Genomic DNA, 14,045 nt, shown 5'->3' on the forward strand with positions numbered 1-14,045 from the left:
AGTGACCGTTGTCCCTCTGACAGGCTCTCACCAGCATCAGCTTCTCTAGGTAACCCCGCGGTTAACAGTTCAGAGCTGTCGGACCCGCTGTGACATCCACTGACTCTCCGATCGGCAACCTCTCCCACAGTACAGGATAGGTGACAACTGTCCCTCTAGCTGATAGCTGTCCCTCTGACAGGCTCTCACCAGCATCGGCTTCTCTTGGGACCTCTTAGGTTGACGACTCCAAGCTGTCAGATCAGCGTGACGTCACTAACTCTCTGCTCGGCAATCAGGGGATTTAACTCCCAAGCGCTTGTGCTGGTGTGGTGGCTCAGGATCTCTCCTGTCGGGCTGTGTCCCAGATCTGGTTAAATTGCTGCTCCTGAGTGCAGCTTTGAGTGTGGGGTCGGTGGCGGCCATAAGAGTCTCCAGGAAGCCCAGTGTGTGCCCTAACTCCTTCCTGAAACAAAACAGCACTTCCGCCCAACCTCAACACGGACCGTTCAAGGTACTTACCATATACCAGTACTTTTATGGCGTTTTGTGCAAAAGCCCGATTGTAGGCCGCACCCCTAGTTTAAAGACTTATTTTAAGGGAAAAAAAAAGTGCGGCCTATACTCGGGACAATACGGTATTTATTTTCAATGGTGTTCTGGTTTACCAGCGCAGTGTTTTGTATTTGCAAGATAACCTGTCACAACACTTGTCATTAAATTCCCAACAATCCTTCATCTCATATTTACCCCCTCTTATCACTAGAGCATTTCCAGACCCCTAAAATTCCACCAGCTTAATCAAGCGTGACCACATATCAATGATTTTTACCTCAAAATCTTTTCTACCCTTGCCACCTGTCGCCACGCTACCCCTTCTAAACGCTTCATCATATTCTTTCCAAGAAAACCCCCCATAGGTCATGTAACAGTTAGCAAGTAAATGCAAATATCTCATCATGTCCACTGGATGAGAATCTAAAATAACACACAGCATAAATCGCAAACCTTTTTATCTATTCAGCAAAATAAATCTTTTTCTTACCCTTAGCGCCTTCCCCTCTTGATTTAATTGCAACAGCCTCCCTAGTTATGTTAAAGAAGTCAAGAAACCTTCTTTTGCTTTCAAATGTGATGAAAGTGGGACTAGTTTTGTACCATTCGTCTCATTATCTGTCCCATTACCCCATCACTATCCTCAGAGTCTGAATCCTTGTGAGACCCACTATAATCCTGCTTAGCATAATTTTTTGCACTATTTTAAGGATTTTCTTATTTGGGCTTTTAATTCTTCTGAACCCCTTTTTCCTTGCTCCTCTGTTCCTCTCCCATTCCTTCCTTGCTGTTGTCAGGCTGTTCCTGCTCCTTCCCTGCTACTTGATCCTGCATCTCCTCTGTCCGCTGATCCCTCTGTATTCTATTGACCACGATTCTCGAATCAGTCTGTTTATCAACCTGTGGATAAGACATGTTATTCACAGCATTTTTATTTTTAGGAGAATCAGGTACATTACTGGCTAATTCATAAACCCTAACATATAGATGACCCTCATTTTCCCATAAATACTTATTGACCTCAGGTGATTTCACTGCCTGATATAAGGAGACCCCCTAGTGTACTGATGATGTATTGTATTTATTGCTCTATTATCATATCTATGATTATTATTAGTTTGTTCCCCATACATAAAAAGATATTCCTCACAGGGAGGGGCCACATAAGATATTATTCTATGGCCCCTCACCACTCCCTTTTTTCCCTTGCTGTGTATCTTAATGCCCCATTAGTGCTATTATCCCTATCCAGATCCATCCTTAGCCCAGATGTAGCTACATAACCTGGGGCACCACTCCCAGCTGCCCGTGCAGCCATCTCAGAGGAATGGCTATCGGTGGTAACAAAATACTGCCCACAAGATGGCTGCTCTCACACTAGTCGATGTGGTGCCGACCGCAACCCCCCCAAGCACTTTGACATAATTAAAGTGTGTTCCCAACAAATCGGCTTGCGTGAGGGGGCGGCCCCACGAGCTAACAGAGAAGACAATAATAGCGGTGAATTTAGCAACAAACCTCTATTACAACCAGGAAAATGCTCTAAATCACAACCAGAACCTATGCTTGTGCCTATTCTGCCCGCTCTGCCAAGCTACAAACCGATGCCACAGGGCCTCCAAGACTAAAGGGTATTTCCAAGAGAGAAACATCCTGAGATGTTATTTGTGCCAAGAGGCATATAGGAGGGGGAGCAGGCAGAATTAGAACCGGCGATACTACAATCTGCAATAATGTGAGGGAGACACAGGGGGAAGGGACCCAGTGGGGACTGGAATATAATCCATTACCTAATTATTAGTATGTACTGCATTTCCTACCAGCTCAGGAAGGACCACTATCTGATAATCAGTCCCCCTGCTCCTTCTGTGGGTCTCCTCTTTTTTCTTGCCCTCTATTCCTCCCATCCTGCACTGCCACTCCACATGTTCTCTCTATCCAAGTACTTCCTAGGTATGTTTCTGTTCTGGTGGTCATCTTCGTAATTCAGCTGGAAAATCTGTAAGCAAAAAGGGACAAAATTAGTTTTCTGCTCAGTTACTGTGTACAGCCTGTTATATAACCCTCACCCCCTCCTCCTTGAGACATCACACTTCTTATCACATCTGCATCAATCCAGGAGCTAACCTCTTCAGTTAAACAATACACCTAGCCTAACCCCAGCCCCCTCTAGTTTAACTCTCTAAACAATACACCTAATCTAACCCAACCCCCTCCTTACTTACCATGGCCAGCAAAGTAAATTCTTTAAAGGGACAGTCTACACAAAAATTGTTTTAAGATAGAAAATGCCTTTACTGCCCATTCCCCAGCTTTGCACAAACAACATTGTTACATTATTATACTTTATAAGCTCTAAATTTCTGCCTGTTTCAAAGGCTTTATTGACAGACTCTTAATCACATACTTTTGTATTTTCTTCTCACAAGAGGAGACTGCTAGTTCATGTGGGCCATATAGATAACAATGTGTTCACACCCAATAAGTTATTTAAGAGTTAGCACAACACAGTACTAAATGCAACTCAATAGATTTTAAATAGTCACAGTTATGTGATTAGGGGGCTGCCAGAAGATGCTTAGATACAAGGTAATCACAGAGGTAAAAAGTATGTTAATATAACTGTGTTGGTTGTGCAAAACTGGGGAATGGGTAATAAAGGGATTATCTATCTTTTACAACAATAACAATTCTATTGTAGACTGTCTCTTTAAGTTGTTCCCTTCCTATACAGTCAGTACACTTTACTAACATATTCAGGGTAACAATAATGTAATAATGTTAATAAATCTATACAGGGAGTGCAGAATTATTAGGCAAATCAGTATTTTGACCACATCATCCTCTTTATGCATGTTGTCTTACTCCAAGCTGTATAGGCTCGAAAGCCTACTACCAATTAAGCATATTAGGTGATGTGCATCTCTGTAATGAGAAGGGGTGTGGTCTAATGACATCAACACCCTATATCAGGTGTGCATAATTATTGGGCAACTTCCTTTCCTTTGGCAAAATGGGTCAAAAGAAGGACTTGACAGGCTCAGAAAAGTCAGAAATAGTGAGATATCTTGCAGAGGGATGCAGCACTCTTAAAATTGCAAAGCTTCTGAAGCGTGATCATCGAACAATCAAGCGTTTCATTCAAAATAGTCAACAGGGTCGCAAGAAGCGTGTGGAAAAACCAAGGCGCAAAATAACTGCCCATGAACTGAGAAAAGTCAAGCGTGCAGCTGCCAAGATGCCACTTGCCACCAGTTTGGCCATATTTCAGAGCTGCAACATCACTGGAGTGCCCAAAAGCACAAGGTGTGCAATACTCAGAGACATGGCCAAGGTAAGAAAGGCTGAAAGACGACCACTACTGAACAAGACACACAAGCTGAAACGTCAAGACTGGGCCAAGAAATATCTTTAAGACTGATTTTTCTAAGGTTTTATGGACTGATGAAATGAGAGTGAGTCTTGATGGGCCAGATGGATGGGCCTGTGGCTGGATTGGTAAAGGGCAGAGAGCTCCAGTCCGACTCAGACGCCAGCAAGGTGGAGGTGGAGTACTGGTTTGGGCTGGTATCATCAAAGATGAGCTTGTGGGGCCTTTTCGGGTTGAGGATGGAGTCAAGCTCAACTCCCAGTCCTACTGCCAGTTTCTGGAAGACACCTTCTTCAAGCAGTGGTACAGGAAGAAGTCTGCATCCTTCAAGAAAAACATGATTTTCATGCAGGACAATGCTCCATCACACGCGTCCAAGTACTCCACAGCGTGGCTGGCAAGAAAGGGTATAAAAGAAGAAAATCTAATGACATGGCCTCCTTGTTCACCTGATCTGAACCCCATTGAGAACCTGTGGTCCATCATCAAATGTGAGATTTACAAGGAGGGAAAACAGTACACCTCTCTGAACAGTGTCTGGGAGGCTGTGGTTGCTGCTGCACGCAATGTTGATGGTGAACAGATCGAAACACTGACAGAATCCATGGATGGCAGGCTTTTGAGTGTCCTTGCAAAGAAAGGTGGCTATATTGGTCACTGATTTGTTTTTGTTTTGTTTTTGAATGTCAGAAATGTATATTTGTGAATGTTGAGATGTTATATTGGTTTCACTGGTAAAAATAAATAATTGAAATGGGTATATATTTGTTTTTTGTTAAGTTGCCTAATAATTATGCACCGTAATAGTCACCTGCACACACAGATATCCCCCTAAAATAGCTAAAACTAAAAACAAACTAAAAACTACTTCCAAAAATATTCAGCTTTGATATTAATGAGTTTTTTGGGTTCATTGAGAACATGGTTGTTGTTCAATAATAAAATTAATCCTCAAAAATACAACTTGCCTAATAATTCTGCACTCCCTGTATATATATATATATATATATATATATATATATATATATATATATATATATATACATATATATATATATATATATGTATATATATATATATTATATATAAAGTTTGCAATATACTTTAATTCCTGTTAGAAATGGAGGTGCAAAACACTGTTATATTCCACACAGCCATTGGCTGCACACTCTAGTGACCTAGTGGCAGCTCCCATTGTTTATAGATACTAAAAATGTACACTTTTTTTTTGGTTGTTGTTCAATAATAAAATTAATCCTCAAAAATACAACTTGCCTAATAATTCTGCACTCCCTGTACACTGTATAAATAGCTTATTGTATTTTCTATTTCCTTGGGATAACATAAATAGATCTAAGCAACCAAAAGAGGGCGTCAGCGTACCAAAGTTTTCCTTGTGTTTTCCATCAGTATATTTGTAAAGAATCTAAATAGCAAAATACCAGTACATAATACTCATGTCCACGCTGCATATTTAACCAGTGTACTATGCCTTGGATTAATTGGAGCCACAAGCCTAAGTAATTATAATAATAACTAGTATTTATATAGTGGGACTCAAAGCGCTTTTTCAGCACTCGCTCTCGGAATTAACCAAATCGGCAGCTAAAAAGTAAAAGTTGTTATTATTACCCAATTTATCGGCCTCGGAAGGATGAAGTGCTGAGTCGGCCCTGCCGGGATTTGTAAAATCAATGTATTTCAATTTTATTTTATTACATTTTTCAAATTCATCATAGATCATTTTTTATAATAATCAATTAATGTTAAATGAATTATAACCTGTTTAAAAGCAAATTGAATTACTCCAGTCAATATAGATATACGGATGTATACGAATGTAGACTAGTTAGACTGTGTTTTTTTTGCAAGTGAAAACCTATATTGTACTAGGGCAAAGCATTCAGCTGTTGCAGTCAATGGAATGTGACAAAGCTTTTGTGTTGGTGCCATGCATAGCACAGACCAGACACTAGATGGCGCGTAAGCACATCTGTATAGAGCACCAAGCGTCATATCCTCTGCAAACAGCCCCAAAGAAAGGGAGCCAGGAATCCTTGCAGTCCAGAAGTTGTGTGGGCGAGGGGAGGTCGTGCAGTTGCTGCCTCCCTTTATCCACTTTTTCCCTTTTAATGTCCTGTCCCCCTCCTTGCATCCTGCAGTGAGTCCCCTGTCTCTCACTATGGCCATCTTAAAACCAGGCTCCTCTCCTCTATGTGCCTGGGCTCTTCTTGCAGCAGCAGGGTTACTGCTTTTAATGCCCCAGCAGACCAGCTCCTGCCCCAGCCGCTGCCTGTGTTTCCGAACCACTGTGAGATGTATGCATCTAATGCTGGAGAATATCCCCACTGTATCGCCGCAGACAACTATCTTGTAAGTTTCATTCTCGTTTATTTGTCAAGTCAGGATCTTTCATTGATTGATTACTTGAATTGGACTGATCTGTACTAATGGCTTGGTGTTCTGACCTATGTACTGTCAGGCAGCTGCAGTGCAATGCATTATAAATCTGGCAGGGGTTAATGCCATCACTTATGCCCCTAACAAATCTTTAAATCCCTCTCAACAAAGTTCCAAACTCTTCCTTGTTTCCCTTACAAGTTCTTCTCCTCTTTGTTCACTTAAGGTGGATTAGCACAGTTGTTAGACATTTAATGAACAAAAGCAAATCAGCCTAGAATTTTCAAAGTAAGAAATGATTAACTGTATATATGACTTTTTTTCTCTCTGTGTTCAGTAGATACTTGCAGTAGATGTAATAAAGCAATGCAATGTTTATGTAAATACAGTTTATGCTGAAATCTTGTAATGTTTGATCTTTGTCTATTATCTGTTTATCCATAGTTTTAGCCCTATTTTGAGGATGTTTTACAGATCCTGTTTCAGAGCTTGTGCAGTAATTGCTCTCAGTCATATAGATGTAAACCACTCCAGGGCACAGCTGTGTTAGCCACTTTGCTCTTCTTGGTAACCAAACCATTATGTAGCCTGACGCTTCAAAATTCCATTCCCAGTTCTAAGCAGTTTGGTAAAAAGAAACTAAATGGAACTGAAGCATTCTGTCAAGTCCATAGACTGCTTAAAGGGACACTAAACCCAACATTTTTCTTTCATGATTTCGGTAGAGAATACAATTTGAAACATTACAATTTACTTCTATTATCTAATTTGCTTAATTATTTAGATATCCTTTGTTAAAGAAATAGCAATGCACACAAATCACACAAGGCATCTATGTGCAACAACCAATCAGCAGCTACTGAGCCTATCTAGATATGCTTTTCAGGAAATGATATCAAGAGAATTAAGCAAATTAGATAATAGAAGTGAATTAGAAAGCTGTTTACAATTACATGCTCTATCTAAATCACAAAAGAAAAAAATTGGGTTTCAGGTCCCTTTAAAATAAAAATATATAAGTTTACACAGCAAGTATTTCTAAACGTACTTAATAAATTACTTCTGTTATATTTACTTAGTATTCTCTTGGTATCCTTTGTTGAAAAACATACCAAGGTAGTCCGAGGAGCAGATTGGTGATTGGTGGTGCTACACATATTTGCCTTTTGTCATTGGCTCACCAGATGTGCTTAGCTAGCTCACAGTAGTGCATTACTGCTTTGAAGTTGAATTTAAAGGGACAGTCAACTCCAAAATTGTTATTGTTTTAAAAAAACAACAAAACAAAAACAAATAGATAATCCCCTAGTTTTTCACAGCCAACATGGTTATATCAATACACTTTTTACCTCTGTGATTACCTTGTATCTAATCCTCTTCTGACAGCCCCCTGATCACATAACTTTTTATTTATTATCTATTGATGTGCATTTTAGCCAATTAGTGCTGTGTTGTGCACAACTTCATGGGCATGAGCACAATGTTATCTATATGGCACACATGAACTTGCAGTCTATTGCTGTGAAAAGCAAATAAAAAACATGTGATACGAGATTGTCTGTAGGGGCTTTGAAACAGGCAGAGATGTAGAGGTTTAAAGGTTATAAAGTATATTAATATAACAATGTTGGATGTGCAAAGGTTAATTTTAGCTTTAGTGTAGAGATTAGCCTCCAACCTGGCACTCCCCACCCCCTGATCCCTCCCAAACAGCTCTCTTCCCTCCCCCCACTGGTAACCCCCATCCTAGGTACTGGGAGACAGTCTGCCAGTATAAAAAATAAGTCTTTTTTTAATTAAATATATTTTTTTTATTAATTTTTATATTGTATGCAGTGTAGGATGCCCCCATGCCACCCCCACCCCCAAACAGCTCTCTAAACCTTCCCCCTAACTATCATCCGCCATGTTAGGCACAGGCAGCTGTCTACCAGTACCTAAAAACTGCATTTTGTTTTCAATTTTTTTTATTATTATTATTATTATTATTTTTAGCTCCCTTTCTGTACATGTTCCTTCATGCACACCCTGCAGCATGTGTAACTCATACGTGTCCAGGAAAACATGGCTGAGGTGGCAACCCTACCCACACCCCAGATCCCCTTTTATGTGGTACAGCTGCCCTGTCCCTTTATTTTTTACATAGATAGGGTCCTCCCGCCTCCCCTGCTGGACCGCCCACCCACCTCCCGCCGGCAACAGCAACAATCGTTACAGACGGTGACACACACAGTGTTACCGCCTGTAACCATCAAGCATCTGCCCTCATATGAAGTCGGAGCACCGATCGTGCTCCGGCTCCATATGCGGGAGATGCCTGAAGCTTCAGGAGCTCCAAATCTCGGCTGTAACTTAACAGCCGAGAGTGATGGAGCCTCCTGAAGCAACATCGTTATATATACCTGGTGCGGTACTATAGCCAAAGTACCGTATTGGGTGAAGGGCTTAAACAATAACAATTTTGGAGTAGACTGTCCCTTTAAATGTATGTTACTTGTTCTGGAAGAAATAACATTACATTAGCCTATGCAAAACAAAACTTTCAACATAAAACGGGCCTTGCAAATATGTGTATCATCTGTACAATATTTGCAGATGTCTTTTTTTAATTATATTAGTTATTTAAATATCAAAGAAACAAATGTGAAGGTTTAGCCTGTGCCATGTTTTCTCCTAGGTTTAAAAGATTATCTTCTCTGAGGCTATTTATGGATATTTATAAATGAGTTACTAGACGCAGAGATGGCGAACCGTGGCACTCCAGATGTTTCAGAACTACATTTCCCATGATGCTCGACTGGACTGCAGAGGACCTAGGCATCATTGGAAATGTAGTTCTGAAACATCTGGGGTGTCAGGTTTCGCCATCACTGTACTAGAGTAACATTCTCACTTTTTAATGTCCCTTTAATACAGACATCCTCAAACTTGGCCCTCCAGAGGTTTTGGAACTACATTTCCCAAGATGCTCAGCCAGCTGATATATAAAATATTCCTTTAAATCACTTTATATTATATCAGTAAGCAAGTGTGAAAGTCCAAATTACACTGTTAAGGTTCAGAAAGAACATGCAATTTTAAGAGATGTTTCAGTTTACTTATTATCAAATTTACTTAAATCATTTGGTATCCTTTGTTGAAAAGCATACCTGCATAGGCTCAAGAGCAGCAATGCACTTCTGGGAGTTTACTGGTAATTGCTGCCTATACTCATATGCTTTTTATTGGCTCACCAGATGTGTTCAGCTAGCTCCCAGTAGTGTATTGCTGCTTTGGAGTTCATTGTATAGCTTTGTTTTTTAATGTTTTGCAGGGGTTAAACACATAGTTGTTTGCAAGCTATAGTGCAAGCATTTTCTTTTTGCATCTGTATGTCCCTTTAAAGGAACATGAAACCCAAATATATTCTTTCATGATTTAGAGAGAGCATGCAATTTTATTCATCTTTCCAATTTACTTCTATTATCTGTTACTTTATTCTCTTGATATCATTTGTTGAAAAGCATGGCTATATAGGCTCAGAAGCAGAAATGCACTGTCATTGGCTCACACAATGTGTTCAGATAGCCGTCCATCCAACAAAAGATATACCAAGAGAATGAGGTCAATTTGATTATAGAAGTAAATTATTGTTTAAAATGGTGTGCTGTATCTGAATCAAGAAAGAACAATTTTGAGTTTCATGGTTTAATACTCTTTGTTCCTCTGTAGTGCGTTATATTTGGTCTTTATTGTGGCAAACATTGCAGTTGTCTAAGGTCCAACCTGACATTCCCTGAACCGTTGCCCTTGTGCTATGTGCGAGTTTGTGTAAATTGCCTGAAGTCTTTTTAATGTTTCATTTCAGACTGAAGTTACTGATTACTCTAAATCCTCAGTTACTTTTCAACTTAAGCATTTCTTTCCACTTTTAGCTGAAGTACCTATGACAAAACTTAAGGACAATGTGTGTGAAACTTCTGCTTGGGGAAACGTTACTGGATTAGGGAGTATTAATATTACAGACAGTAATTAAAGGGACGGTAAAGTCAAATTGAAACTTTCTTATGGCAGCAGTGTTTTGCAACATTGTGTGTAGCAGTCTTAAAAATCCAATGAGCATACCGTAATATACTCTTCAACAAAGGATAGCAAAAGAATTAAACTCATTTTATAATGAAAGTCAATTGGAAAGTTGTTTAAAATTACATACTCTATATGAAGTTTAAGTTTCACTTTACTATCCCTTTAATGTAATAAAGGTTTTATTGCCACTACTTCATACTGACATTCACATTGAAACATCTGTTTTTATTTTTTCCTTATTTATTCAAAAACATTTGAAAGATTCTGAAAACAGCTGAGTTGAATTTGTTTTTAGAGGGTTAAAAAGTGAAGTTGAAATGAACTCAACTTTCTGTATTAACCAATTGGATTTTGTTTGGATATGATAATTTAAGGTCATTTTAACTACATAAAATAAATAATGCTTAAAGTCCCTAAATGGAGAAACTTGTTTTTGTAACTCAGTTTATTCCTTTAATAAATATCATTATGTTAATATTTCAGTCATTTTGCGTTTGTGTTTTGTATTATTAAAAACAGAATACTGTACCTTAATTTTAACCCTGTAGCTCCCAGTGCATTGCAAACCTCGCCAGCAGCTGATTCCGAAAGTGTTTTTTAAAGTTGACTCTGAATTTTAAATGAGCATTTCCCTGACCCTATATTATGTGACTTCCATCAACCAATCATATACTGTGAACTCTTGCTCATGCTCAGTAGGAGAAAGTTTCTCAAAGTGTGAATATAAAAATACTGGGAACAATTTGATATTAGAAGTAAATTGGATTTTTTTTTATTGCATGTTCTGTCCAAATTAGGAAAGTTTAATTTTGACTTTAAAGTCCCTTTAAATGGCCATAAAATACAAAAAGAAAATGCTCTAATGTGTTAAAGGCATTAAACACAGACTTAAAGGGACAGTATACACCAATTTTCATATAATTGCATGTAATAGATACTACTATAAAGAAGAGTATGCACAGATACTGATCTAAAAATCCAGTATACAACCTTTTAAAAATGTACTTAGAAGCTCCAAGTTTAGCACTGTAATATTAGGTTAGCAGGAACACCCAGTGAAAGGGTTTAATAGCAGACACTCCCCCTCTCTCCCCCTCCCCCTTCCCTGCATATGAACAAAAGCCAGCAGCAGACTGTAAAAGCCTGTCTACTTCTGACACCGTGGGGCTTGGTTAGGAGTCTTAAAATCTGCACAATGTTATTAAAAAAAAATAAGCAAAACTAAACATTGTTACAAAAACACTCCCAGATGGGCTATAGAAATGGATCATCTACAAAATATTTATGCAAAGAAAGATTTGGAGAAAGATAATGGCCCTTTAAAGATCGCTCCAGAGCAGCAATGCACTTCTAGGAGCTAGCTGAACACATCTGATGAGCCAATGGCAAGAGGCATATGTGTGTAGCTGCCAATCACCAGCTAGTAGAGCATTGCTACACTGTTAACCCGCTTTTCAGGAGTTAAACACATAATTATTTGCAATCAACAGGGCACTAATAAAATGCTTTACACATTAGAGCATTTCTGCACTTTTACATGTGATTAAAACCTAGTTCCTTTCCAAGAGAGCATACTGTGCTAGGCACAGGACAGTCTTGACCATGATCTGTAACAATGATCAACATATAGTGCTCAAGACACATGCACACTCATAAACCTACCTCAGTATGCTCTAATGAAAGGAGTTAAGTTTCAATAAAGGATACAAAAAATAAAAATAAAGAGGTAAATTTAATAAAAGAAGTAACTGTTTTTTTAACTTCTACTCTGAATCATGAAAGTTTAAAATGACATGAAACAACATTTTTCTTTCATGATTCAGACAGAGCAAATCATTTTAAACAACTTTACAATTTACTTCTATTATCAAATTTGCCTTATTCTCTTGGTATCCTTTGTTGGATGAGCAGCTATCTGAACACATTGCGTGAGCCAATGAAAAGAAGCATTTATGTGCAGCCACCAATCAGCAGCTAGATTCCAGTAGTGCATTGCTGCTCCTGAGCCGTCTCTTCAACAAAACATACTTTGAGAACAAAGCAAATTAGACTATATAAGTAAAATGGAAATGTGTTTAGAATTGCATGCGCTATCTGAACCATGAGAGTTCAAGTTTCACATTACTGACCCTTTAATTTTGACTTCCATGTCCCTTTAATAGTTGTATTTTCCATTGCTGAAGCTCTATCAGCTTAAACATTAAAGTGAATGTAAAGTCACCCTTTCTTCTAAGCACCGGTGATAAATATGTAAATAAAAAACTATAGTTTAATTCATGATATTTTTGATTCTTCATTTGTTACCTTTATATTCCGATTATTACCCTTCTTTGAGCTTAAGGGCCAGATTACAAGTGGAGCGCTATTTAATGGTACCGTTTGAGTGTTAATTGCACTAGAAGATTTTTACGCTCGTTGGGTTGCACTCGTATTATTAGTTGAAAGTAAACTGTTTTTGCTTGTGCACTAGCAAGGCGAGCGTAAAAAAAAACAACTTACAATATTGTGTGCCCGTTCACGTATTCCCCCATAGAGGTCAATCGTGCAAAAAAAGAAAATAAAAAAAACACCCAATTCGCGCGCAAACCTGATTACATATTCTCATGTGCACTAACCCTACATGAAAATGTAAATATTTCACATTACAACGTACTTTGCATAGAAGAAGAATATGTTCTATTTATTCCTAAATACATATTTATATATATATATATATGATGGTATTTTGGTGCATTATATATCTATAGCTATATCTATTCTGCTATGTGCAGGACTTTGGAATGTGAAATATTTACTGTACAAACACAGTATAACACTTTATTAGATATGAATATTGCATACATATATTACATGTTTTCATATACTTAACTGCAAAGGGCTCCAATGCATATATATACAGGTAGCCCTCAGTTTACGCCGGGGTTAGGTTCCAGAAGGAATGGTTGTAAATCGAAACCGTTTGTAAATTGAAACACAGTTTATAATGTAAGTCAATGGGAAGTGAGGGAGATAGGTTCCAGGCCCCACTCAAAATTGTCATAAGTTACACCTAATACATTATTTTTAAAGCTTTGAAATGAAGACTATAAATGCTAAACAGCATTATAAACCTAATAAAATAATCGCACAACACAGACTTCACTTGAAATTTTTCTACAGTTCTTTCTATGCATTCCAATCTGGACTGATTTATAGACAGGAGGATCTTGTTCCTTTGAAATCTGCTCGATAGCTCAGGTCTGGTTAAACTGATTAATTTCAGCTTGCTTGGCTTTGCTGCAACACAAGCGGACAGCTCTACCTACTATTTTAATAAATGCACTGCTTTTCAATGCTTTTCAATAGCAGTTACATGACTGGAAAAAAAGGTTGTTATTCTGAAACGGTGTAAATTGAACCGTTGTAAAACGAGGGCCACCTGTATATATATATATATATATATATATATATATATATATATATATATATATATATATATATATATATATATATATATATATATATATATATATATATATATATATATATATACTGAATATTTGTTTTTTATTTGAAGTGCACCCTGGCAGTTATTTTTGAAAAGTGAGTGCTGGATCTCATTTCCCTACTTGTGTGTGTGTGCACCTGAAACCTGATATCCTTGAGCCCTTATACTTTTGTGTGCAATATTTTTTTT

The 14,045-nt window shown here is 38.1% G+C and overlaps 1 protein-coding gene across 2 annotated transcripts in view; it reads left to right on the forward strand.

The window, feature by feature from the left end:
* The first annotated feature begins 5,938 nt into the window (after window positions 1–5,938).
* Window positions 5,939–14,045, forward strand: part of PXDN (peroxidasin) — a 315,380-nt gene continuing 307,273 nt past the window's right edge. For both annotated transcript variants that reach the window (XM_053709731.1, XM_053709732.1), the window contains exon 1: window positions 5,939–6,277. In XM_053709731.1, coding sequence (XP_053565706.1) covers window positions 6,087–6,277 — 191 coding nt within the window. In that variant the 5' untranslated portion in view covers window positions 5,939–6,086. The remainder of the gene's footprint in view (window positions 6,278–14,045) is intronic.

This window comes from Bombina bombina, chromosome 4, assembly GCF_027579735.1.
Source record: "Bombina bombina isolate aBomBom1 chromosome 4, aBomBom1.pri, whole genome shotgun sequence".
NCBI classification, from domain to species: domain Eukaryota; kingdom Metazoa; phylum Chordata; class Amphibia; order Anura; family Bombinatoridae; genus Bombina; species Bombina bombina.